This window comes from Struthio camelus, chromosome 10 (genome assembly GCF_040807025.1).
Source record: "Struthio camelus isolate bStrCam1 chromosome 10, bStrCam1.hap1, whole genome shotgun sequence".
NCBI classification, from domain to species: Eukaryota; Metazoa; Chordata; class Aves; order Struthioniformes; family Struthionidae; genus Struthio; species Struthio camelus.
The window spans coordinates 23,327,079-23,350,028 of NC_090951.1; the positions used below are offsets into that span (position 1 = coordinate 23,327,079).

The 22,950-nt window shown below is 61.6% G+C and overlaps 2 protein-coding genes and 1 long non-coding RNA gene across 8 annotated transcripts; all 3 read right to left on the reverse strand.

The window, feature by feature from the left end:
• Window positions 1-1,995: 1,995 nt before the first annotated feature.
• LOC138068438 (protein maestro-like) lies at window positions 1,996-4,866 on the reverse strand. Of its 2 annotated transcripts, XM_068955891.1 has the most exons (6): window positions 4,501-4,866; window positions 4,018-4,200; window positions 3,389-3,511; window positions 3,138-3,240; window positions 2,944-3,009; window positions 1,996-2,165 (listed from the first exon to the last, which is right to left on the reverse strand). In XM_068955891.1, the coding sequence occupies exons 1-6, from the start codon at window positions 4,546-4,548 to the stop codon at window positions 2,137-2,139; spliced, it is 552 nt and encodes a 183-aa protein (XP_068811992.1). In that variant the 5' UTR covers window positions 4,549-4,866; the 3' UTR covers window positions 1,996-2,136. The 2 variants fall into 2 exon arrangements, with proteins under 2 accessions (XP_068811992.1, XP_068811993.1); XM_068955892.1 differs by lacking the exons at window positions 1,996-2,165; window positions 2,944-3,009; window positions 3,138-3,240 and adding an exon at window positions 3,711-3,871 and having other exon boundaries at window positions 3,388-3,511; window positions 4,501-4,559.
• A 176-nt stretch (window positions 4,867-5,042) lies between these two features.
• Window positions 5,043-10,663, reverse strand: LOC138068437 (maestro heat-like repeat-containing protein family member 2B). Of its 5 annotated transcripts, none has more exons than XM_068955887.1 (12): window positions 10,600-10,663; window positions 10,310-10,405; window positions 9,065-10,148; window positions 8,744-8,879; window positions 8,519-8,614; window positions 7,932-8,036; window positions 7,621-7,744; window positions 7,267-7,382; window positions 6,702-6,856; window positions 6,289-6,451; window positions 5,830-5,996; window positions 5,043-5,199 (listed from the first exon to the last, which is right to left on the reverse strand). In XM_068955887.1, the coding sequence occupies exons 3-12, from the start codon at window positions 9,334-9,336 to the stop codon at window positions 5,112-5,114; spliced, it is 1,422 nt and encodes a 473-aa protein (XP_068811988.1). In that variant the 5' UTR covers window positions 9,337-10,148; window positions 10,310-10,405; window positions 10,600-10,663; the 3' UTR covers window positions 5,043-5,111. The 5 variants fall into 5 exon arrangements, with proteins under 5 accessions (XP_068811988.1, XP_068811989.1, XP_068811990.1 ...); XM_068955888.1 differs by having other exon boundaries at window positions 9,065-9,623; window positions 9,996-10,405; XM_068955889.1 differs by having other exon boundaries at window positions 5,043-5,196; window positions 9,065-10,405.
• A 1,429-nt stretch (window positions 10,664-12,092) lies between these two features.
• LOC138068439 (uncharacterized) lies at window positions 12,093-13,731 on the reverse strand. Its single transcript, XR_011143253.1, has 3 exons — window positions 13,448-13,731; window positions 12,654-12,813; window positions 12,093-12,352 (listed from the first exon to the last, which is right to left on the reverse strand). It is a non-coding gene; the product is annotated as an uncharacterized lncRNA (long non-coding RNA).
• Between the last annotated feature and the right edge of the window lie 9,219 nt (window positions 13,732-22,950).

Genomic DNA, 22,950 nt, shown 5'->3' on the forward strand with positions numbered 1-22,950 from the left:
GCTTTTCTTGAAATGAGGTTGAGATGCAAAGTGAACTAGCTGCAAATTACTTTGAACGTTTACATGGGCCTACCCAGACTAGGAAAGTGAATGAGGTTAGTCTATAATTGGCTGCAACAGTAATAGCTTTATTTGTTTTTCTAGATGTTAAAAGAGAAAGTCCTGAGCAATAACTGAAAACTGCTCTAAAGAAATCATCTGTGGAAACGTTCATCCAGAGAGCCCATGTTCTGTTTCAGCCAAGACAGAGGTGCACACCCAGCCAATGGGGTGGAACTTCTCCATAGGTAAGATGGGAACGTTACATATTTCCACTTTAAATCTTCGCTTTGATTAAGGCTTTCTTACAGGGCCTTTCTTCATGTTCTACAACTGAGACCGCAGAGATGTCGAAACTGCCTCTGCCAACAGGTTGGGCACTTGGATAGGGATTACACAGGGAGAACTGGAAGTGCGAGGGTGTTTTTCCTCTCTCCTCTCATCTTCTTTGGAGTCCTTTGAGAAGTGGGACACAGCGCTTTGCAGGAGTGGAAAAGGAAAGCTGGAAAGTGTTCTCCTGCCAATTTCAAAACAGTACAGGATGTTATTAGCCGTCTGCAAATCTTCTCCCCCACCCCAATAAATTAACTCACAAGTTGCGTGCTGCAAGGAAAATACTTCATGACGTCCCTCTAGTTCTGTGTATATGCCTGAATGCTTTAATTTTATGGTTGGAGCACATACCCTAGCTGACTGCATTTCCCTCGGCAAACCACAAGGCTCTGGTTAGCTCTCACCTCAGTTACTAATAAGCAGGACTCAGTGTAGCACTGATCCTATTCACCTGACACTGAAGCTTGATCTTACTCCTCTGATATTCTAGGATTCTCCCCTGTGCTCTACAACACGGAAGCCCTTGGCTTTTTGGCCAGATGCATACTGCTCATAGATGGATTCATTTCTTTTTTCATATCTTCTATTAGAAAATATTCTTAGAAAAACTCCTTTGAGAGTCTGCACGGTTACCCCTCAGTTAGGGATTTGAGAAGACGACAGTCGGGATAGTAGCTGGTAACTTCTCAGCTGCATATTGCTGCCCTTGCAGCCTAAACCTTTCCCCCCCCCTCCCAGCGCTCCTTCCTTCCTCCCTCCCTCCCCCCCCACCCCCGCCGCTCTTTTCCCCTCTCTGAATAGCTCATACTTGCCAGTTAGCTTAGTCAAGATTTCAGCAAGAGCTACTCTCGTGAGCCTGTGGAAACTCCCCTGCCCTACAGATGGCAGTGGGCCCTCAGCTTCCGCTCCCATTCCTCCGAGGTGAAAAAGGCAGCTGGTAATGGGACTCCTGATGATGGGAAATGAATGGCTCTTTCGTGGAGCAGATCTCTAGCAGTGACTCTTTGGAAAGGAAACAGGTTCCTCGGCTGCTGAGCTGCAGAGGTTTTTCCTCCCTGAAATTATTCCAGAGAGGCAGCCGTGCAGGTAGCGATTAGATGGCAGCTTGGAATTTGCCTGGAGTCTTCCTGTCTCTCTCTTCCTCTCTCTTCTTTCTCTCTTCTCTCTTATCTCCTTCTCTCTTTCCCTCTCTCTCTAGCTCTTTCTCTTGCCTCCCTCTCTCCCTCTTTCTCCCTTTCATTCTTTCTTTGTTCCTCCCTAGCCCTAGCCCTCTGGCATGCCCCTAGCAGCCCCACTCCACAGGGGGCTCGATGTTTTCTCTCTCTCCTAACCCCAAGCCTAGCCCTAATCTCAGGCGGGGCCTGAACCTGAGCCCACCAGGCCTGTTCTTGGCCTGAACAAAACAGGTGCGCTGGGAGCAGTGTTGGTGCAGCTGGGCATTTCCTTTGGCATGCCCCTAGCAGCCCCACTCCACGCGGGGCTCGACGCTTTCTCTCTCCCCTGACCCTAAGCCTAGCCCTAACCTGGACTCCTTTCCCCCGCTGCAGAGGTCCCCGAGCAGAGGTGCCGCTCGTCTGGAGTCCCCCCAAGGAAAATGCAGGTGATGCTCACCACGCGCTGGGCTGCCGCTGCAGCCGGATAGACAGTCCTGTGGCCACGGCCCCCATCTGCTGCCCCTTCCTGGGCAGGGCAGCTGCCGCTCACCCGCAAGGTCCTGCGGCTGCTTTTGTTTCTCCAAGGTGAGACTCGGGGAGCTGCTTCGCATCACAGCGATTTCACCAGGTTGGCAAAGGCTGCAAGAAGCAATAGGCTGCTTGGCAATACTCTCCATGGTTCCTTTGCTCTGGGTCTCTCTGTTCCTCTCTCTCTCTCTTCTTCCTCTCTTTTCTCTCTCTCTCTCCTTCTGTCTTTCCCTCTCTCTCTAGCTCTTTCTCTGGCCTCTCTTTTCTCCCTTTCATTCTTTCCTTTCTTCACTTTTCTCCTCTCTCTTCTTCTCTGTTCTTTCTCTTTCTCTCTCCTCTCTCTCTCTCTCGTTCTTTTTCTTCTTTTTCTCTCTCTCCCTCTCTCCTTTCCCTTCCCCTTCCTCTGTCCCTCTCTTTTTCTCCCCCAGCGCCTGGGCCGCCATGGGGGCGCCGAGCGAGGCAGGGAGGGAGAGAGGGGGCGGACAGCGGCCACGAAGGACCAAACTGCACTCTCTGCACGCCTGTGGCAGCCCATGCATGCGCCCTGGCGCCCATCCCACCCCCGGCCCCGCCCCCACCACCACCTGTGTCACGAGCATCCACTGCAACTGCCGCCAGCTGCGCACATGGGCCTCAGCTCACCTCCGCTGAGCTGCAACAACACCGCAGGGAGGCACCGTGGGTGCTCGGCCACCGTTTCCCCTGCGGCCCCCGGTGCTCTGTGGCGCCGGACTGGGGGCAGCTTTCCCGGCCAGGAGCCTGGGGACCACACAAGTCCCCTCTCCCCGTGCCCCCTGGCTTTCGGTGCCAGCGTCCTCGGCCTGGCACCCGCGGGGCCTCTGGACAGCTCCCCAGCCCACAGGGCAGGAGCTCAGTCACCGTCACCTACCTCCCCACAAGAACGCCAGGTCCCACCGCTGGAGCCGCTCAGCTGGCGCCATGTCCAGGAGGATGCCTGGCACATGAGAAAATGCAGCCATCAGCGCACAGCCCTGGCCCCAAAACCAACCTCAGCCCCGAGGCCCAACCCTGACCCGGGGGACACAGCCAGGAGCAGCATGAGAGCCCGGCGCTGTCTCTCACCCAGGACGGTGATGGCTTCCGCCTGCGGTGCCTGGTAGCTCCCCATGCAGCAGCTCCGGGCTGTGCTGCAGAGCGTCTCCAGCAGCGCGGGGCAGTCTTGGGCCTAGGGCAAAGCAAGGACACAGGTACTCGTCTCCGGCTGCAAATGCCCCTCCGCCAACCTGTGGCCAGGCACCTAGGTGGCCCTGCGGTGCAGGAGCCAGGGTATGGCCGCCCACAGGGCCGCGGGCCGCGTTGCAGCGCTCGCTCACCAGGTGACCGCAGACCTTGTCCTGCAGCTCAGCCACGCTCAGCCCGGCACCTGCAGCGATGCGTTGCTGCACCCTCTTTGACCCCAGAAACGGGGCACACTGGTGCAGAGCGACCTTGCACGCCTGAAAAAGAGCATCGGGCCCTGTCATCACAAGGATGCTGCACACCTGCCCAGGGCGCCGATGGAGAAACTTTGCTGCCACGGTGACAGTGAGGGCCTGTGGAGATGCTGGCAGCCCTGCACGGGTGGTAGTGGCACCGCAGCTCTGCCAGCGCCGCAGGGCTTTCTGCAGCTCCACAAGGAGCCCCGGGAGCTCTTACACTGGAGACGGCTGGGGCTGGGCCCCGGAGGTGCAGCACGAGGCTGGGAAATGCCTCCTCCACTTCTCTGCTGAAAAAGGACCTCCTCCCCTCCTCCCCAAGGCAGACGAGGCCAGGGTGCCGTAGAGGGCAAAGGCTGAGAAGCGCAGGACCTCTTCCTCCTGTGACCAGTAAAACCCATCTGGCAGGCCGCTAACGCGGGCACCGCGTACAAACTGCTCTGCACCAGTGGGGCGCTGCCTGTGGGGGGCGGAGGCCCCAGGACGGCTCTCGCCTGCCCAACAGGAGAACGAGCGGCTTCACTTACCGCCCCCAGGAACGCCCGGGTGGACCTGGAGATGTCTTCCAAGGCCGAGCCCATGGCCCTCGTCTTCAGCCGCCCCAGTACCTTCGTCAGTGCCAGCAGGCACTCGGCAGCCACCTCCGTGCTGGCCGCGTCCTCCAGGCCCCTGCACAGCACCTCCATCACGGCCGCCCTGTGCCTCCGCAGCTGCAGAGCGACAGGTGCACAAGCTGCTCACTATCCCTGCCTCCCACCGCTGCCCTTCACCATGGCGCCAAGGGCTGCACTTGCTCGAGCAAGCCCAGAGCAACCCCCTGCCTGAGGAGCCCCGCTTTGCATCCACTTTCCCCTTTGCTACCCTGCTGACATCAGAGCGAGGAGCGCGGCCTTAGTACAGCCCCACGTCTGCCTCTGCTCATCTCTCCAGGCTCCGCAAGCCCTGCACACCTCTCCACCGGCACCTCTTGAGTTCGGACTGTGCTCAGAGCGCAGAAAAGGCCGTCTCACCTTTGTGGGTGCTCCACTGGCCATGTTGCCCACGCCTCTCATGGCCATTTGCCGCACGGTGTTGATGGGGTCACGTGATCTTTCTAGTAGGGCCTTCAGCAGGGGCTTCAGGAGCTTCGTCTTCTCCACCAGATGGTCCTTCACCAGCTGCAATAAAGCCACGGGTCCACTAGCATCAGGACGCGATTCACGCTGGGCAAGACGCAGGAACCGCTCTGAGCCCGCCCCGCCCAGCCTGCTGCCTCACCTCAGCAAAGAAAGCCGTGGCCGTGAGCCGCAGGTTTGCTGAGGGTGAACCCAGCCACGGGAAGAGGCTCTGCACCAGGCGCTGCGGGACGAGCTCCGCGCGGAGCAGCACACTGCGCACAAAGCACGAGCAGGCTCGTGACACACAGTCCCACAGGACGGCCACGGGCCGCGACTCCCAAATTTACCTGCTCCGATGCAGATGCTGCTCTGCACCTCAGCAGAGCTCCCGGGCATGAAGGAAGGTCCCAGCAGCCCTTTCCCTGGGCATAGCCCCCGCGACAAGGCAGGACACATCGTGGGGGCTCTCACCTCGCCAGGAGACACACGCCGGCGGTGTGAGCCTGGGAGTCTGCCAGGGACACTCACACTCCCTGCTCCCGGAGCAGCCGCAGCCAGCGCTCCTCCAGGCACCTCGCCAGCACCAGCTCTAACGCCTCCACAAAAAGCCTGCTGGAAAAAAACCCCAAAGAAATCTCCAGGCACAGAAGTTTGGGGGCAGATTTCTCTTTGGCAGAGCTAAAGCAACTCAGCCACTTGGGGAGCTGTTCGTTCGCTCATCCTAAACTCCACCGAGGGACAGGCAAAGTACTCCTGAAATGACGCTCCGCAGTCTTCAAGTCTCAAGCTAACTTAAAAACTGGCATTTTTGCCCTTTGTCCTGCCCCTAACCCACAGATGGCAGGAGAAAACCCAGGGTCCCTGGGCTGACTCCACGCCAGGTGCCCAAGGCACTCCCCAAGTGCTCTGCTAAGCAGCACTTTGGGGAGAGTGCCTTGTAGGTGGCACACAGCACCGATTTGCTCCTGCCGTTGCACAGCAGGAGCGTGGGCAGAGCATGGTGCTATGGGGAACCCCGCGACGGCCCCCCCCAGTTGGCAACACAGAGTTTATGGGCAGGAACGGCCCATGCCCACGCCATGTGCGGCGAAATGCCCAGGTGCACTGCCCTGCAACGACCGGTCCTGCCTCCCCGCGGAGGCAGCCCAGGGCCACTGGGACAGTCGGGTACGCCTGCAGGCCACAAACCACATGAGCAGAGACCTGGGGCACAGGCCAACCCCTGCCCCTGCTGCTCCTCACCTGCCCGGCGTGTCGTCGCTCCCCAGCTCCCCAAGAGACAGTGTCATTTCTTCCCCCAGCGTCTCGCTGACCTGCCCCAGGAGGCTGGGAAGCAGGGAGGGAAGCAGGCGCTGGACCAGCGTCTCGTTCCGTAGGACTGACACCACCTCGAAGAGGCTGCAGGTGATCTACAGAGAAAGTCAACCAAGAACCACCTGGTAAAAAACAAGGGCTTTTCCCACCCTCCACGTCCCCCCGCTGGCCTGGGAGGCTTTTTGTCTCCAATTGTCACTGCGGCGACAGCCTTGCGGCCCGGCAGCAGCAAACTGTCCTGGCTCCCCACACTGCTATTGCTGCCACTGCCCCAGCACCCCGCCAGGCTCCATGGGTGCTCGCAAAGGGCATGAAACTCCCTTGCGCTGAAGCACGAGTTGGAAAGCAGACGCGAAGCAGCACAAATGCAACTGCTGCTGACCATACCGTGTGAGGCTCCAGGGCAGCCTGGCTGCTGCCCAGCTCCTGAGTGCAGCAGTTGCTCCCATGGCTGCTCTTTCCAGCTGCCCTTAATTTTTCAGTTAAGTGCACCAAGATGTGGCATCCCAGGGCACTTCTCCCCAGGCTCCTCCACAGCTCCACCGTGTCACTGCAAGGGAACAGACGCTCGCCTGTGAGCCCCTAGCCTCGGGCACCTGCAACGCCCTCACGAGAGGCCAAACGCCTTCCCTGTCTGCAATGGGGCGGGCGATGCCCAGGTCAGGACAGAGACATGAGCCCACGGTGCTGCAGTGCTCAGCCTTTCCCAAGGAAAAACCACCTGCTCCCTCCCAGGACCCCCCAGGCAGGCACGCCCTGGGGCTGGCTCTGACTGCAGAGGGAAGGGCGAGGGTACAGACCTGTCCGTGGGCAGGCGCTTCTGGAGGAGGCTGTCGAGCACCGGCTGTTGGTGAGAGCGGGCCAGGAGGAACATTGCCCGCAGCGCGAACCCCCTGGGCGTGCTCTGCCGCGTGCTCCACAGGCAGGGGGAAAGGATGGTCACGATTTTGGGCACCTGAAAGCAGGAAGGCAAGAAAGAATGGCTCGGTGTGGCCTTTCCCCATCCTTCTTCAGGGCCAACAGCCAGCAACAGAGAGCAGCCACAGGCAAATGGAAAAAAACGCCGCTCTCTGGGAGATTTGCTCTCTGCACTCCCCCAGAAAGGTGAGCATCCACTGCCCAGCGGCCCACGCACACACAGGCCTGCCACACAGCAAGCTCTCCAAAATGGTACTCGTGAAGTCTGTGGCCTGGGCTGGGGGGAAATATTTGCAAACAAGCTGGGGAGAAATCAGAAACAGAGGAGACCACGTCACAGGTTACTCGGATGCAAAATTCGCGTCCTGACAGCAGCGCTCTCATGTACATGCACATGCACACACACACACACCATGGCCCCCTCCCCACTTTTCGGGGGCCAGTTACCTTCGCAGTGTTGGCGGAGGTCACGAGCAGAGACTCCGAGCTGATGGTGTTGAGCCTCTCACGCAGGCACCTGATCTCGTTGGGCCAGGGCGCCACGTCTGTGGTCTTGGCTGGAGCTGGGAGAAAGGAGAGTCACATTCATGGGGAGCGAACCTCCGGCCCCGCATGCGGATAAAGGAGGACCTGGGAGCGTGGCAAAGGCCACGGCGAAGGCAGGGCCCCCCCCGAACGCGGCGCAGCAGGTTTGCTAGCCAGGCGAGTGGCCGGCTGCAGAGGAGGACGGTCCCTGGCGCTGGGGACACGATGTCCTGCCCTCAGACAGCAGCAGGGGACGGCCCTGCCTGCTCTCCTCACCTCCTATTTGGAGCAGGCGGCCGAGGCAGGTCGCTGCCCACCAGCGGGACGTGGCTGACGCATCGCACGTCAAAGGCCCCAGCAGTCCCACCAGGGAGCCGAACTGCTCGCACGCATGGCCTCGCTGCAGGAGCAAGAGGCAGGCAAAAAGGTCACCGGCAGCCCCCACAGCTGCTCGCCCTCTCCCGGCCATGCTGCCCCTGAGCTGTGGCCGGGAGGGGGGCAAATGAGGGGCTGCCCTGCAGCCCCGGGAGACCCACAACCCGGCACCTGCCCGGGCAGAGCTCCCTGCACGTGGGGTCCCTGCTCACCCTGTGCTCGCATCGCTCTTCATAAGCACCCAGCAGCTGGACGCAGACCTGCAGGGCCCTCTCCCGCTCGCATGCGTGGGCCGAGGTGAGCCAGCGCCGCAGGACCTGGGCACGGGTGGACCCGTCTCACCACAGGCGTCTTTCCCGCCAGGGCCCCCCTCTAGCCCCTCCCTTCCCAGCCTTGCCGCCTCCACAGCCCCAATCTCTCCGGGGGCCCCGGCCCCAGGCGAGGAGCCCTTCCCCGCGGGGCCTTACCCGCTCCAGGCTCTCGCTGTGGGCACCATTGACTTGTGTAGCACCCTTTGCTCACAGCTGCTCCTGGGGAGAAATTCTGGCTCACCTAGGAGGCTCTGCAGGACACTTTGAGCTGCCTGCAAGCAAGCTGCTGCCGTTGGGAAAAGCTTGGATGCCAAATTAGGCCAAGGGGGCCTGAACCTAGGACCATTTGCCTATTCGCCAAAGGGGGGCATTGCACCTAGTCACAGGGAAGCTCTCCTCCTCGGACCAGCCCCACGGGCAAGGATCCCCACGGCTCTGCTCCACTCTGGCAGTGGCAACACTTTCCCCGCCACCCCGGGGATACTCACCTGCACCATGTCCTTGAAGCAGACAGGGGCTGGCTCTGCCTGGAGAAGGGTTGCCATGAGTTGGCCCAGTGCTCGCAGGGACGGCGCATGCACACCCTGACACCAGAAAGGGGGACTGAGGCTGGGCACCCCACACAGACACCAGCACAGCCAGTGGCTGCCAGAACGCGGGGAGCCTGGAGCTGCACCCCCACCGAGGGGCGGCCGAGAAGGGCCAGCGGGTACCGGTGCGCACGGAGCAGCTGCCGCTGTCTCCCCTTCCTCATCCATCTGCTCCGGGTGATGAAGGCAAATGACGCCCTGGAAGCACTGAGCCAGGAGGCTGCAGTTTTCCTCCCTCCTCAGATGGGGCTTCACCTTGCTGTCAGGAGAAAAAAGGGAGAGGAGACAGAGAGCAGGCTTACTAGCACTCTCCAGAGCGAGTCAAAGGACAACTGGCTTTGTCCTGATTGACAGCCCCAAATCCAATGCCCACAGCCCCAGCCCAGCCCAACCAGTTGGGCTGGGACACGCAGCGACTCCCACAGCCCCGGGGACAGACCCTACCTCAACTGCTCGATGGCCACGATGGCCCGGGGGCACACCGGCGACTCCTGCGGCTCCTCCTGAATCACCTCCCGCAAGTTACAGAGGAGACATGCGCAAAGTGGGCAGTGGGCAGGGGCACAGGAGAGCCCTCCCACCTGCCCCAGCCACAGGCTCTTCTGCCAGACCCTGCAGACACCAGCCCCACCACCTCTGCAGCTCCCACAAAGGTCCCGCAGGACGAGACGGCAGCTCGCCAGCACCCAGACACACCGCACCACGCCCCCTGCCATGGCCTCATGCGCCAGCACCCAAGTGCCCCGCCACCCGGGGATGGGGCTCAGGGAGCTCGGGAGCTCACGCGCTGCCCCAGGAGACCATCCCGCCTCTGGGCAAACCCACCCCACGGCAGAGCCCACAGCTCCTCTGCGCGACGGCCCTGGCTCCGGGCACTCACCAGCAGGGTCTGCAGCAGCTCCCGCTTGCGGCAGAGCTCAAACCTGGGGCAGGCGCCCACAGCCCCGATGGCGAGGCTGATCTCAGTGACGCTCTGCACCAGGGAGAGCTTCAGCTGTGCGTCCTTGATCCCAGGGGAGGAAAACATGCTTTGAGCTCTGCAAAGGGCCGAGGGCAGAAAGCAGCGGGGCTGGGGAGAATCTGCCTCCAAGCACATCGCTGGGAGACCGCACCCTCCGGGAGCCTAGCGGACCCCAGCTTGGCACCTGCACCCCAGGAGGGAAACCTCCTCTCCCCTCCTGGGAAAGAGCCTCCCACGGGGAGGGAATCAGCTGCCCTGGCTGCCGGACAGAAAGACCCCTGCGGACCCTGGCCCAGGGGAGCAGGGCGAGCAGCGCCGGCACAGCTGCGACGGGAGAGGCGCGCACAGGAAGGGCGAGGCAAGGCCGGAGCTGGTGTCACCTGGGTGGCTTTGCCCTGCACCCCGAGCACCCACCTGGCAGCCCTCTTGGTAGAGCCACAGGACGTTCCCCACGATGTCTCTCCTGACATGGGCCAGCAGCTGCTCCCTGGGGGCGCGCAGTGCCATCCTGCTGTAGACCACCATGAGCGCAGCACGAGCAGCGCGGGTCCTCACCAAGTTGCTCTGCTGGAGGTTCGCCAGAGAAGCACCGAGTCATCAGCCCACGGCCCCAGCTGTGCCCGGGACTCCACGCACTCCCAAGGTGGGAGTTGCCCCGCATCCGACCGGCGGTTCGTCTCCCCATGCACCTCCAGCAGCTCCCCGCAATGAGCCCCCAGGCCCTTTACCTTCTGGTGTTTCAAAGTGCCCATGAACGCCTTCACCGAGGACAAGGCCAGCTGGAAGTGGCTCTCGGCACAGCGGGACACAACTGAAATCATTCCCTGCAATGCAGCAGAAACAGGGAGTCGCTCCAGCCCCAACGCTGAGCCCTGGCCAGCTCCACCAGGACCTTTCTCACGGGAAACAGCAGTGAGCAGAAAACCAGCAAGGGCTGGAGCAGGCCACACGGAGCCCCTCTGCCCTGGGGACAAGCCGAGGACACGCGGGAAGGCAGGGCGACACAAGGAAACCTCACCTGTGCCTCCCACAGCTCCAGGTAGTTGGCTTCTTTTAGATATTTCTGTGTCTGCTCTTGCACGTAGCTGAGGCACCCACAAGCTGCCAGGGCTGTGCCAAGAGCCTTGTACAGGAAGCACTGCAAGAGAAGAGGCCGAGCCCTGGCTGTGCGGACAGCCTGACCTGGCAGGAGAGGGCCAGGCCACGGCACACCCTCCCGTGCTGGGACCTGCCAAGACGCCTGCAGTACCAGCCCCAACAGCAGCCAGCGAACTGGCCACCAGCTGGCCACTGGCGGCCCCGCCACCAGCTCAGCACGGGGGGGAAGTGCCTTTTTGGGAAAGAGAGTGGGCAGCAGGAAAACCAGCCCGCAGGGCAGAGCGCCACTGCCAGCCCTCACCCCAGGCTGAGCCTCCCAGGGCTCTGCTGTCGCAGTCCTCGGGTGCACGAGCGAGCAGCAGCGACGCCGCACAGGGAACAAACCTTCTCCCAGGACAGGCGGGGAGAGCTGCTCAGCTGCCGGCTCAGCTCCTGGCTCAGGCCCACAGTCCAGGCCTCATTCTCAATGAGCTCCAGCGATGGTTGCAGGAACTAGGGCGAAGCAGGAGATGAAGCAAACGCTCCCCTGCCCTTTGCCGAGGCCTTTGCACATCCAAATGGCCCTGGAGACTGTCGGGGCGGAGCTCCCCCTCATGGCAATCTGTCTCCCCTCCCCCCTCCCCCAACCACCCCTCCTGCAACCTGCCTCTCGCTCTTCCCCAAAAGTGCCACTCGAGCCCCCTGGGCTCGGCACATGCCAGAAGCAGGTGGTGCCACGGCGCAGGGCTGCTCCGGAGGCCTCTGCCCCGGTCTCTGGCTGCATTTGTGCTCAGCTATGCCCAACGCGCCGAGAGCGGCTCCTCTGAGCGCGCAGCACCCATGGCTGGGGCAGGCGCAGGCTGCTCGGGAAGCGCCCGTGCCATTCAGTGCCCAAACAGGGAGCCCCCAGGTTCCTCCCACCCACTTTTCCTGTCCCCTCATTTGCCCCATCCAGCTGGGGCCCCACAGGGACACTGTACCTTAAGCAGAAGGCTCTCCCACTCGGCCACGTGCAGGGAGCTTGCGGTTGTTCCTGCAAAGCCAGAGGAAGCAAAAGCCCTCGCCGTTATTCCAGCGGGCTCCACAGCAGAGCCCAGGGGTGGTCTTTGCCGTCCAAAGCCCCACAGCCTCAGGCCAGCGGGCTGACAAGTGCTGGCAAACCCGGGACCGTTCCCCTCCACCAGGCTGGGGAGCTGAAGGCATTTTCCTGCCCCTCCGCCCCCCCAGCCTCTCCCGCCTGCCAACACTTTACCTGCCAGGTGCTGCAGCAGCAGGGGGATCTCTGCGGCCCACTTTGCTCCCACGGCTCCATGGATCGTGCTGGGGAGCGCCTGCAGCAGCTGCGGGGCCGCCGCTCCACGGCCACCGCTCGCGTGCGGAGACACCGCCGCCACCACCTAGGCCAGGGCAGGAGAGAGACGGGCTCGCGCCTGCCCCAAGAGCCGCAGCTGGCAGCAGGCAGCCGATGTCTTCGCCTGGGCACTGCTGTCCCCCAGGAGAAGCAGGAGCCCCCAACAGGCAGGGGAGGCTCAGGCACCCTCCGACAGCTCCTGCCTCCTCCCGGGGTGCCGGCACTGGCCTTGGCACCATCTCTCCTGGCCTCTCCCCTCAGCCCGGCCACAAAAGCTCTTTCCCCGGGGACCAGCTACTCACCAGCAGGCGAGCCAGCAGGGCCTGGGGAGCCGGCAGAGGGGCTGCGGGCAGAAAGAAAGGCTGTGTGAGACGCCCAGCCCTGCCGGACCTTGCCCACGCCATGTCCCACGTCCCACACCCCCACGCGGGGCTGCAGGGGACCCCGGCCGCGCCACCTCCACACCGGCCCTGCTGGGCTCCCGTGGCTGAACGGCTGCCGACGAAGGCAGCTCCGGCATGGCAGGAACCAGCCCCTGGACCCCCAGTGAGAGCAGGCTGAGCCCACGCAGGGGGTGCCAGGGACACGCACCGCCCTAATACCACCCAGCCTGGCACAGCGCACCAGGACTTTCTGCTCCCTACCTTGCTCCACAGGCTCCAGGGCCTCGGACGCCACCTCCTCTTCCTCACGCTCTGCGCTCTCCTGTCTCTCGGCCAGGGCACACAGGCAGCGGCAGAGCGGGACCAGCATGCCAGCGTGCTGGGCTGGCACCACATGCCGCAGCAGCCTCGGCCACAGGAGCTGCAGGCAAGAAGCAGGCCGTTGGGCATGCCGGCATTTCTGCCGCTCCCTCCCACTTCCCCTGGCATGGCTGCTCCTCCGGCACCGGCCCAGCCCCTCGGCCTCGGGTCTTTCCTAGCTCAGGAGCTCCGCTCTCGCCCTGGCTTCCTCCTCCACCTTCTCTCCCTCTCGCCCACCCTGCTTCACACCCCTTTCGCCTTCCCTTTGGCTGCCCGGTTGGGGAGAGCTGCCGGCACAGCTCCCCCAGGGGCAGGTCACCCCCCACGGCAAAGGCGCACAGGATCCCTATGGCCCCACCAGCCCCTACATCTCATGTATGGGACGCAGCCAAGACGCGTGCCCAGCGGGGCTTGCGTCAGCCGCAGCACGTGCTGAACGAGCAAGTCTGGCCCCAGAGCGAAACCCCAGCTCTTCGCTGCTGCTTTAATGGCTAAGATGGGGGGTCCCAGCGCACACAGGGAAGCCTCGGGCACGCCCAACCCCACCACTCATGCAGCGCACGCACGGAAAGGACGGGCGCGTTGGCGTGAGTCATGCGCGCTCCGCAGCGTGGCAGGGGAGAGGTTCGGGCCACGGGGAAGGCGAGCAAAAGCATCCCCAGGCAAGAAGCAGCGGCAGGCGGAGGACAACTCACTTTGGCCACCCCTCCGGCAGAGACGTCCAGCGTGCCCAGCACGTGCCCGCACAGTCGCTGAACAGCCCTTTCTTCCCGGGCTTCCACTGCACAGAGGCTTCCCCGACGCCTGCGAGACAGAGGTGGGAAACACCCGTCACTGCCCCTTCCCAGGCCCCGCGGTGCCCGGTGAATGCAAGGCCACGCCAGTGCTGCGGAGGATCTGCTGCGCCCGGCTCCCCGCTGCCAGCGACACCCACGGCAGCGCGGCACAGCCGGGACGCGGAAAGCAGCCTGGGTGTCGCGCTCTGCCCTTACCAGTCTGCCCGAGGCCCGGCTGAACTCGCTGAAGATGTGCGCCACACATCTTCAAGATGTGTGACAAGAGCTTTTGTCCCACGCTGAGCAGCCCGGGGCACTGGAGCGCAGCAGCTCCCCGATGAAATGCAGAACTGCCATCTGCACCTGCCACCGAGGCTCCAGTTACCACCCCGGCCCAAAGCCCCAGGGGAGCTGCCTTTGCAGCGCTGCAGCCCTTCTGGCCGGGCCGAGACGACGAGGGTGCAGCAGCAGCCCACGCTCCACCATCGCCACCAGGCTCTCACCCCGGACCCTGCCTTTGCCTGCTGCTACAGCCCCGCCAGGCTCTGCCCCAGGGAAAGGGTGGCTCTGCCCCTGCAGCAGCACCCTCCCTGCCCAAACCAGCTCACCTGGACCGTGGGGTCCCCGCACACAGACTGCACCAACTTTGCAAACAGGGGCAGCTTCTCCCTCGTCTCGGTGGCTGCAAGGGACAAGGAGAGGTGTGCGCTGAGGCCGAGCCCCCATTTCCGGAGGGATTCCTCACAGCTGCCCAGCTTCTCGTGCAAAGCAGGGCCAGACTGCGACATCAGAGGAAGCAGCAGCACCCCGGGGGAACTGCATTTCTCTGGCCTGGGCCACTGACCTGCAGAGCGGACCAGAGCCTGCAGCACTTCCACAGCTGCCACGCGATCAGCCTTGCTCCTGCTCCTCAGCTTGCAGTACAGGAACACGATCGTCTCCTCTGGGCAAATTTGGGCTGCGGGGAAGAAATCACGCTCGCCATTAGCGACCAGCCTCTTCCCACACGGGCAGGTTTGCAAGAGAGCTGCCAGCACACGGCAGCACGGCGCGGCCTCTCCTGCCCTTACCCTGCAGCACAGTGCAGCGGCACAGCTCTGCTTTGTGCTCTGGGCTGGGCGGCTCGATCTCATCACAGAGCTGCGGGAACAAGGTGCCGTTCAGAGAAAGCCGGATCGGCGCAGAGGGATGGAAAGGAGCCGCGCTGTCAGCTCTCGTCTCACGGGCAGCTCCGGGCGCGGACCCACGGCCAAAGCCCAGAGCCCCGGGCGCACGCAGAGCTTTGCAGCAGCTGAGGCTGCCCGGGAGCCGCAGGCCAGCGACGCGGCGTCAGGCCTTACCTGCTGGTGCACAGCAGCGTTGATGGCCAGAAGCTAGGCCCGGGGCACGAGGGTCCGAGCGCCCACCACGGCCTCTAGGAAGTAGCTGAGACTCTGCAAGGCAGCGCAAGAGGGAGAGGGGGGCTCTCACCACCAGCTGCCCGGAAAGGGAGGAACCGGCATCGCGGCGAGATGCCGCGGCCTGAGCCCACGTCCAGGGAAAGCCCAGCTCGCACGGGGCTTCTGGCTCTCCCCCCTTGCTGGTTTCTTGCAGCAAGAGCCCAGGAAGCCTCAGGCCCTGGCTCTCGCGCTCGTGCCCAAAGGGGCCGCGGCTCCTCCGGGCACCCCGCAGCTCCCCGACGCCTGCCCGCACCCCCACGGCCCCCGGCCACGCCGCACCCCACGTCACCCCTCACCGTGGTCACCGCCAAGGGCTGCCGCACTTCTCGATACTGGTGCAGCAGCCAGAGGAGCTGCTCCCAGGCGCGCTGGCAGTGCTCCTCGGCGTGCAGCAGGACGCCCATCATGGCAGCCGTCACTCCAAGGACGGCCTGCTTGACCTGCCGAGGGACGGCGCCGCGCCGCGGGCTGAGGGTCTCTCCAGCGCTGGCCTGCCCCGGGTGCCCGCCTGCCCTTGCCGCGCGGGGGCTCGGGGCGCTTTCGCGGCCCGCCTGCTCCCTTCGACTCCTCGCCCAGCGCCGCCCCACTGGCCCCGGCCCGTGGCCCCGTGGTGGTGAGAGCAGCGGCGCTCACCTCTTCCTCCTCGCAGCCCCGCCACTTTCGGCTCGCCCAGCACAGGAGCGGGGAGATGGGGGCGCAGAGCTGGGCGGCCCCCAGGCGAGGGAAGGCACATTTCTCCCGCTGGCCCAAGTACGCGCTGACGCCCCAGCACCACTGCTCCACAGCTGCAGCACCCGGAGGGAGACGGGATGGCAGCAAAGCCTCTGAGCGGCCGGAGACCTGCCTCGCGCCAGGCCCCAGGCCGGCGGGAGGCCCCCGCGCCAGGCCGGCCAGGCCTCGGCTCGGGAGGAGAGCTGGCTCCGGGGAGGCGTCACGCCACGGCCGGCGACGCCGCGGCCGCAACATGGCCTTCTTCCTGCCCTCTCCCGCCCCCACGCACCGCTGCCTCTGCCCGGCCTCGCCGCCCGCGGCGGCCCCGGCTCCTTCCTCCCCGAGCGGTCGCCCCGCAGCGCCCCCGCAGGGCCCCGGCACCGACACTCACCGCCGCAGCCAGCGCGCAGCAGCCGCCCGCCTCACTCAGCGCGCCACCCAGGGCCGGCAGCGTCGTGGCCGCCAAGGGTGCGCACTGCAGGGCTGCAGAGAGGGCAGGGCGGCGCCTTTGGTCTCCGGCGCGTGCCCCCCTCCAGCCCGGCCCCGAGCGTTTGGGACAGGGCGAGGAGCCCCTTCTCCCGCCTCTCCCCCACCGTCACCCGGAGCAGCCGGCCGGGGGCCGTACCGCAGTGGGCAGCCAGGTCGCGCAGGGTGACGAGGACAAGCTCCGCCGCCGGCTCCTCCAGGGCCCTCGCGTGGCCCTGCAGCGCCGACACCACGGCAGGCAAGCGGGAACGGGCCAGCGCCACCAGGACGCGGCTCGCGGCCGTCCTCGCGGCGGCCCAGCGCCGTCCGCTCAGCATCACCAGCGGCATCAGCGGTTCGGGACGAGGTGCGGCAGGAGGGCAGAGGCGCCGTGGGGTGACACCAGCCCACGGCACCCGGGGAAGCCGGGCGCTGCAGGGAGCCCTTGCAGCCCCGCGGGACGCCCCCCTCCGCCTCACCTCAGCGCCTTGCAGCCGGTCCAAGAGAGAAGTCACAACGGCGGCAAAGGTAGCCGTGGCCCCAGGGACAGAGCCAGCCGCCCTGCCGCCGTCCTCGCCCCGCGCAGGTCCCGACCAGCGACCTACACGAGGCAAGAAACCTGCAAGGAGAGCAGCGGAGGGCTTGCACCGCTTTGGCAGCGGCAGGGATGGCCCCGAGTCAGGGCAAACGTCTGCCCAGCTGGAGGGCGGGGCGACTGGAGGGGCTGGTGGGGCCGGCTCGGCGCCGCCTGGAGAAGAGCAGCCCGGGGGCAGCTTGGGGCTGGCCCCAAGCGCGTGACCCCGGCTCTCCCCGAGCCGGCCGCGCGGGCGCCAGCAGCTCCCCGTCCCCCCCCCCCCAACAACGGGCCAGCGGGGCGCCCAGCGTGGTGCCGGCCCCCACCTCGCAGCGCTCGCAGCACCCCCATCGCGGCAGGACTCCCCAGACTCTCACTCTTTCTCTCTTGCTTTCTTGCTTGCCCTCCCTCTCTCCTTCTCCCATCCCTTCTCTCCCCCTTCCTCCCTCTGTCTTTCTCTGCCTAAGCCTGGCCCTAATCTCAGGTGGGGCCTGAACCTGAGCCCACCAGGCCCTTTTCTGGCCTGAACAAAACCAGGTGTGCTGGGAGCAAGGCTGGTGCAGCCCTGCATTGCCTTTGGCAGGCCCTTTGCAGCCCCTCTCCATGTGGGGCTCCACACTCTCTCTCCCCCCTAACCCGAGGCCTAGCCCTCACCTGGACTCCTCTTCCCTGCTGCAGAGGTGCCGCTGGTCTGGAGACCCCCAAGGAAAATGCGGGCCATGCTGCCCATGTGCTGGGCTGCCCCTGCAGCCTGACAGAGGGTCCTGTGGCCACGGCCCTGCCTGCTGCCCCTTCCTGGGCTGCTGCTGCTCGCCCACGAGCTCCTGCAGCTGCTTTGGTTTCTCCAAAGTCAGCCTTGGGGAGCTGACCCCCGAGGTCAGTCTTTCCCTTTTCTTCTCTTTTCCCCCTTTCCCTTTTCTTCTTGTGTATTTATTCCTCAATATTTCTTCTAGATTTCTTCTTCTCTTTCTTCTTCTACTTCTCCTTCTTTCTTTTTCTTTCTCTGTCACTCTTTCTCCCTTTTCCCTTTCTCCATCTCCCTTTCTCATTCCATTTTTTTCTTTCCCTCTGTCCCTCTCTCTCCTGTTTCTCTCTCCCATGTTCTTCCCCTCTTGTTCTCTCTAGTCTGCCCTCACTCTTTTCCTTTCTCCTTCTTTCTTGTTCCTTCTCTCTCCCTTTTCTTTTTTCTTTCTCTTCTCTCTTGTTCTCTCTCCTTTTCTCTGCCCCATCTCTTTCTCTATAATTCTCACTCACTTCTTCCTCACTTTTTCCTCTTTTCTCCCTTTCATTCCTTATTCCTTTCCCTCCCCTTTTCTCCCTCCTTCTCTTCTCTCTCCCTCCTCATTCTCTTTCCGTTTCCCTCTGTTTCTCAGCATCTCTCTTGCTCTTTCCTACTCCCCCTCTCTCCTTATTTCTCTCGCTCTCCCTCTTCTTCCTCTCCCTTTTTTTCTTGCTCCTTCTCCCTCTCTCCCCCTCCTTTGCTCTCTCTTGCCTTCTCTCCCCATCTCTTTCCCTCTTTCCCTGTCCCTCTTTCTTTCTCCTTCTCTTCTTCACTCTTCCTCTCTTTCTTTCTCTGCCACCCTCTTTCTCCCTCTACCTCCCTCTCACTTTCTCTCTTGTTCTCTCCTCTCCTTCTCTGTTCTTCTCTCCCTCCCTCTTTTTGCCTCCTTCTCCCTCGCTGTCTTCTCTTGCTCTTTCTCTTCCTCTCCTTCCGCATTGCTCTTCTTCTCTCGCTCTCTCCCTCTCCTCTCCCACTTTCTTTCTTCTTTTTTCCTCTCTCCTTCACTCTTGTTCTCTCACTTTCTCTCTCTCCCTCTGTCTTTCTCTACCTCACTTTCTCTCTTTCCCTGGTCTCTCTTCTTCCTCTCCTAGCTGGCCATCCTTCTTTCCCCTTCTGCCTTGCCCTCCTTTGGCCTCTCTCTCCTTCTCCCTTTCATTCCTTCAACTCTTTCTCTCCCTTTCTGCCTTTCTCTTAGTCTCCCTCTTGCTCTCTTTCCCTCTCTGTCTCTCTCTCACCCCCTTCTTCCCATTTCTTCTTCTTTCTCTCCCCCTTTTCCTCCCTTCCTCCCTTTTTCCCTCTGCCTTTTCCTTTTCCCCCCACTTTCTCTCCTGCTTTCTTTTTCCCCCGTCTCTTGTTCTCTCTTCTTTCTCATTCTTTCTCTGTTTCTCCATTTCTCCCTCCCTCTTTCTCTCCCTCTTTTCCCACTTTCCCTTTCTCTTTCTTTGCTGCCCGCTTTCTCTCTCTCCTCTCTCTCTCTTTCTTCTTTTCCCTCTCTCCCCTACTTTGTCTCCTCCTTTCTCCCTCGGTCTCCCTGCAGAGCGGCTCCTGCGGCACGCGAGCTCCCTGTGCTGGTGAGGGCTGGGGCCAGGGATCTCTGGGGGACCAAGTGCCCTGCGCCCTGGGGAGGGGGATTTCTGGCAGGGAGGAACAGCAGTCGCCTGTTCAGTTGTTCCTCCTCTTCAGATGGAGCTTCCTGTGTTTCAGTTTGTGCCCGTTGCCCCTCATCCTGTCACTGGGCAAACTGACAAGCCTGGCCCCAGCCTCTTTACAGCCTCCCTTCAGATATTTCAACACCTTGCTAAGATGCCCCCTCTGTCTTCCCTTCTCCAGGCTGAAGTCCCAGCTCTCTCAGCCTTTCCTCATATGGGAGATGCCGGGCTGGACAGAGGGGCCCAGACCCCCCGCCCCAGAGGGTGGCTCCTGTGCAGTCACGTGGCTGCACTCCTGCGGGGACATGCAGGAGTATTTTTCTGCTCCTTCCTATCATCCTAATCAGAGCAGCCCCCAGGCAGTAACTGCACCGCAGGCATCGCCAGCCCGCTTGCACTTTGCCCGTTGTTTCTCTTGGAGGAAGGGAACACCACGTCCTGTGGGTCTGCTCATACCCCCAGCAGCTGGTACGCTGGCTTTCACGCTCGTCTTCCATTTGTTTCTAATCGAACTACTTCCTGGGAGTTCAACCCAGTTTGACTGACTCTCCTTAAGTGTTTTAGTACTACCAGAGTGGTACTTTATTCACCACTTGCTCACCAAAAAGCAACCCTCCTGGTAGGCTCCACATTTCTTTCCTTTTCTGACTGGGCACTTCTCTCCCACAGGCTCCATTCTAGGTAATGTAACTTGAAAGACCCATGTACAATAATCAAGTCACTTCAGGGTCCCTCTTAAGATTGCAATATTTTAATAAGAACAGTTCATACAAGTAACTCACTTCCGTACAATCATGGAGTACAAAAGCTTCCCTGTCTCTAGGTACTATAGGTACTACTGCTCAGCCTTAAATATCTCTACAAACTCTTTAGATCGGTCATCGGGCATGTCGCACTCCTTACTAAAAAAAAAAAAACAAAAAAACAAAACAAACAAACAAACAAAAAAAGGGCACAGTAACAATGACACAAAGGTTATTCTACTAAAATTTAACAGCAGATGCTAATCAGGAAAAGCCTTTCATCTAAGTGGCTTCCTGACTCCTGTTCTTAACACCTGCCTCACTTGTGACAGTTAAAACAGACAGTAGCCTCCAACTGCCCTTCAGGTTCCACCATAGTCTCATGGACAAGGTACTGACAACTTGGGACCTAGCCGCCTAAATCCCTTGAGCAGGCCAGCACACTTCTCGCTTACGCACAGATTTTTATCCCGTTACTCGTATGAGCGCTCTCCTCTCCCGCTTGGGAAAACATCTACTCCTGGAGACTCTTGTACTAGCCGAACTAGCGGGAGCAACTCAACAGCTAAACAGCAATTCACTTGGCCCCACCAGCACATTCCCCATGTCAAAGGAGGCCTGCAGTTGTGAACAACAGTGACGTTTAAGCGACGGCAGAGAAAACAGCGCTGCTGATGTCTTTGGACCAACAGAAAGCTCTTTAGAAATGTTTCCACAGGAAAATGCTGATAAGCGGTCTTTCTACAAGGGGCTTTGTTACCCTGGCTTTTTCAGGAGAGCTCAAGCACTGCTTTTGGTAAAACGTTTTTACAAGCCCCAAACCAGCCTGCTGCGGCCTGAAACTGCTCTGGCACGGCCTGGAAGCTGCCCTGCCATGCCTGAAACCGGCCCACCGGGCCTGGACCCAGGCTACCGCAGCCCAGCTCAAAGTCACCCCCACCACCAACTCCAAAACCCCTCTCTCCTCACCCTGCAACTCCTCCCTCCACTGAGCCCAAAACCACTCCCCTCCAGCCTGTTGCATGTTTGTAACACTGGTTTACAGCAGACAACTTGAACACCACAAACCCCAGGACAACAAGCGGTTTTAGTTAGTAGCCTGCAGCTGGGCAGGGAAAGAGCACTGGAGGCTGCCCAAAGGCAGCACCACAACTCGGGGAGGGAAGCAGAGCATTTCAGAGCACGACCGAGGAAGAGGCACAAAGCCCACAGAGCACAGGGACGCCTAGGGGAAATGGCCTCCCATTCTCTGAGTTGCCCCAGGCACCCTGCAGCACAGACCTGGCTGGCAGCAGAACCAGAGACCCAGACTTCTCCCTTGAGGCAGGCCTGACAAATGAAGGTTTTCCAACAGATGACCAATATCAGAAAGGCCCAGCAGGGAGCACAGATTTTGTTAGCTCAGTGCTCTCAAGGCAGCCCTTGAATTTGCTTGCTTGTTCCCTCATCATACCTTAGGGCCTGGGGTCTCTGGGAAAGCTTTCAGCTCCACAGGAGGCTGAGCTGGGGCCCCCTAAAAGGGAGGGCTAAACATGGGGCAGGGCCTCCAGGGGCAGGAGGCTGCACACTCTGGAGAAACACAGCTCTGACATGCTGCGCTGGAGCTACCCAGGCTCTGCCTTCCCTGGCCAGCATTACTGGTAATTAGGTAACCAAAGACAGAGAAATGCCATCTCTATCTTCTGAAGGGGTTGCGGAGGGCCTTGGAAATACACTTTGCTGCTATAACTGCGTGAGACTCTGCTCCACGCTTACCGAGGGTCAAACAGTTTCCATTTAAAAAAAAAAAAAAACAGCTCTGCAGGCATGCAGCTCCAAGGCCAAAAGAACCCACTCCACCAGGGCACAGCTGCTCAGGGAAACACAAAGAGCCCCTGAGCAAGCCTCCTTGGCTTCCTTTTGGTTTTCCCCTCTCTCATTTAGGCTTCTTAAGCTGGTGACAAGTAGTCAGAACTGACTGGGCTCTCCTGCCAAAAAGGCTTTCACAGCTCACCCAACACCTGAAAGCTGCACCTAGCCTATACCTTCACTGGGCAAGCACCACTCCTTCAGGGACTCAGGAGGCAACCTCAGGAAGAAACTTCCACCCAAGCTTACCAAGCCTCCTGCTCTGCACAGGCAGAACAGACCTGTGCCCACCAGGCTTGGAAAGAGTCCCAGGCTTAGTGCAAGGCAAATTCATATCACCCACCCAAGCTGAAGAGTCTCCTTTCAGAAGCTAGTGGCCTTCAAGAAGACACTTAAGCACACCGCTAGGAGTCCAAATGGGCACGCCAGAGGTGTCCCGAGCAAGGCTGAAGCGGGACACAGCTGCTTTCCTTCGCCAGGAAACCCCCAGGCTGGGCTGCAGCAGCCTCCTTGCCTGCCCTGGGGACACTGTGCTAGGAACTGCTGCTGGCAGCCTGCAAACACAAACACGGGTGCTCCCACATTAGCGGCCCTGGGGGGCAACAGCCTGCAGGCATCATGCTGCAGCAGAAAAGCCTCTCAGCTGCACCAAGAGCTACGAGGTTAAGGAAAGCACTCCCAATATGACACTGACTCGGCCCAAAGCTGCTTCAAAAGCCAAGTGTGCTCAGGGCAACCTCTCCGCTCTCCCCTCAACAGGCTCCCCCAAGTGCATGGCACAGGCAGCCAGGTGGCCACGCCTGCTGCTGCCCACCACACAGCCCCACTCACCTCCAGCGCCTTCATTTCCCCAGCGCCACCTTGGGCACCACCACCTCTTCCTTGCTCCCCAGGCACTGCTGAGTGGTGGCCATCTGCTGCTGGTATCGCTTCTGTGCTTGGCCACCACCTGGCACCTGCCCTCCCCTGAGGGGCCGAGAGCCCGGGCCCTCCACAGGGCCAGGACTTGCCCTCCCCTCCCTGTGCCAAAACGCTCCACAGTCACCACGCGCCCTGCAACCGCCCCACACCAACCCTCAACAGCCGCCACGTGCCTCAGCCACCTCGCTTTAATGGCTGCCACGCACTGCGGGCACCTGCTGTAACAGGTACCTGGTGGGTGAAACGTGACCCATTGCCCATGCAGTGATTTAGGAGCAGGTCTTCATACCA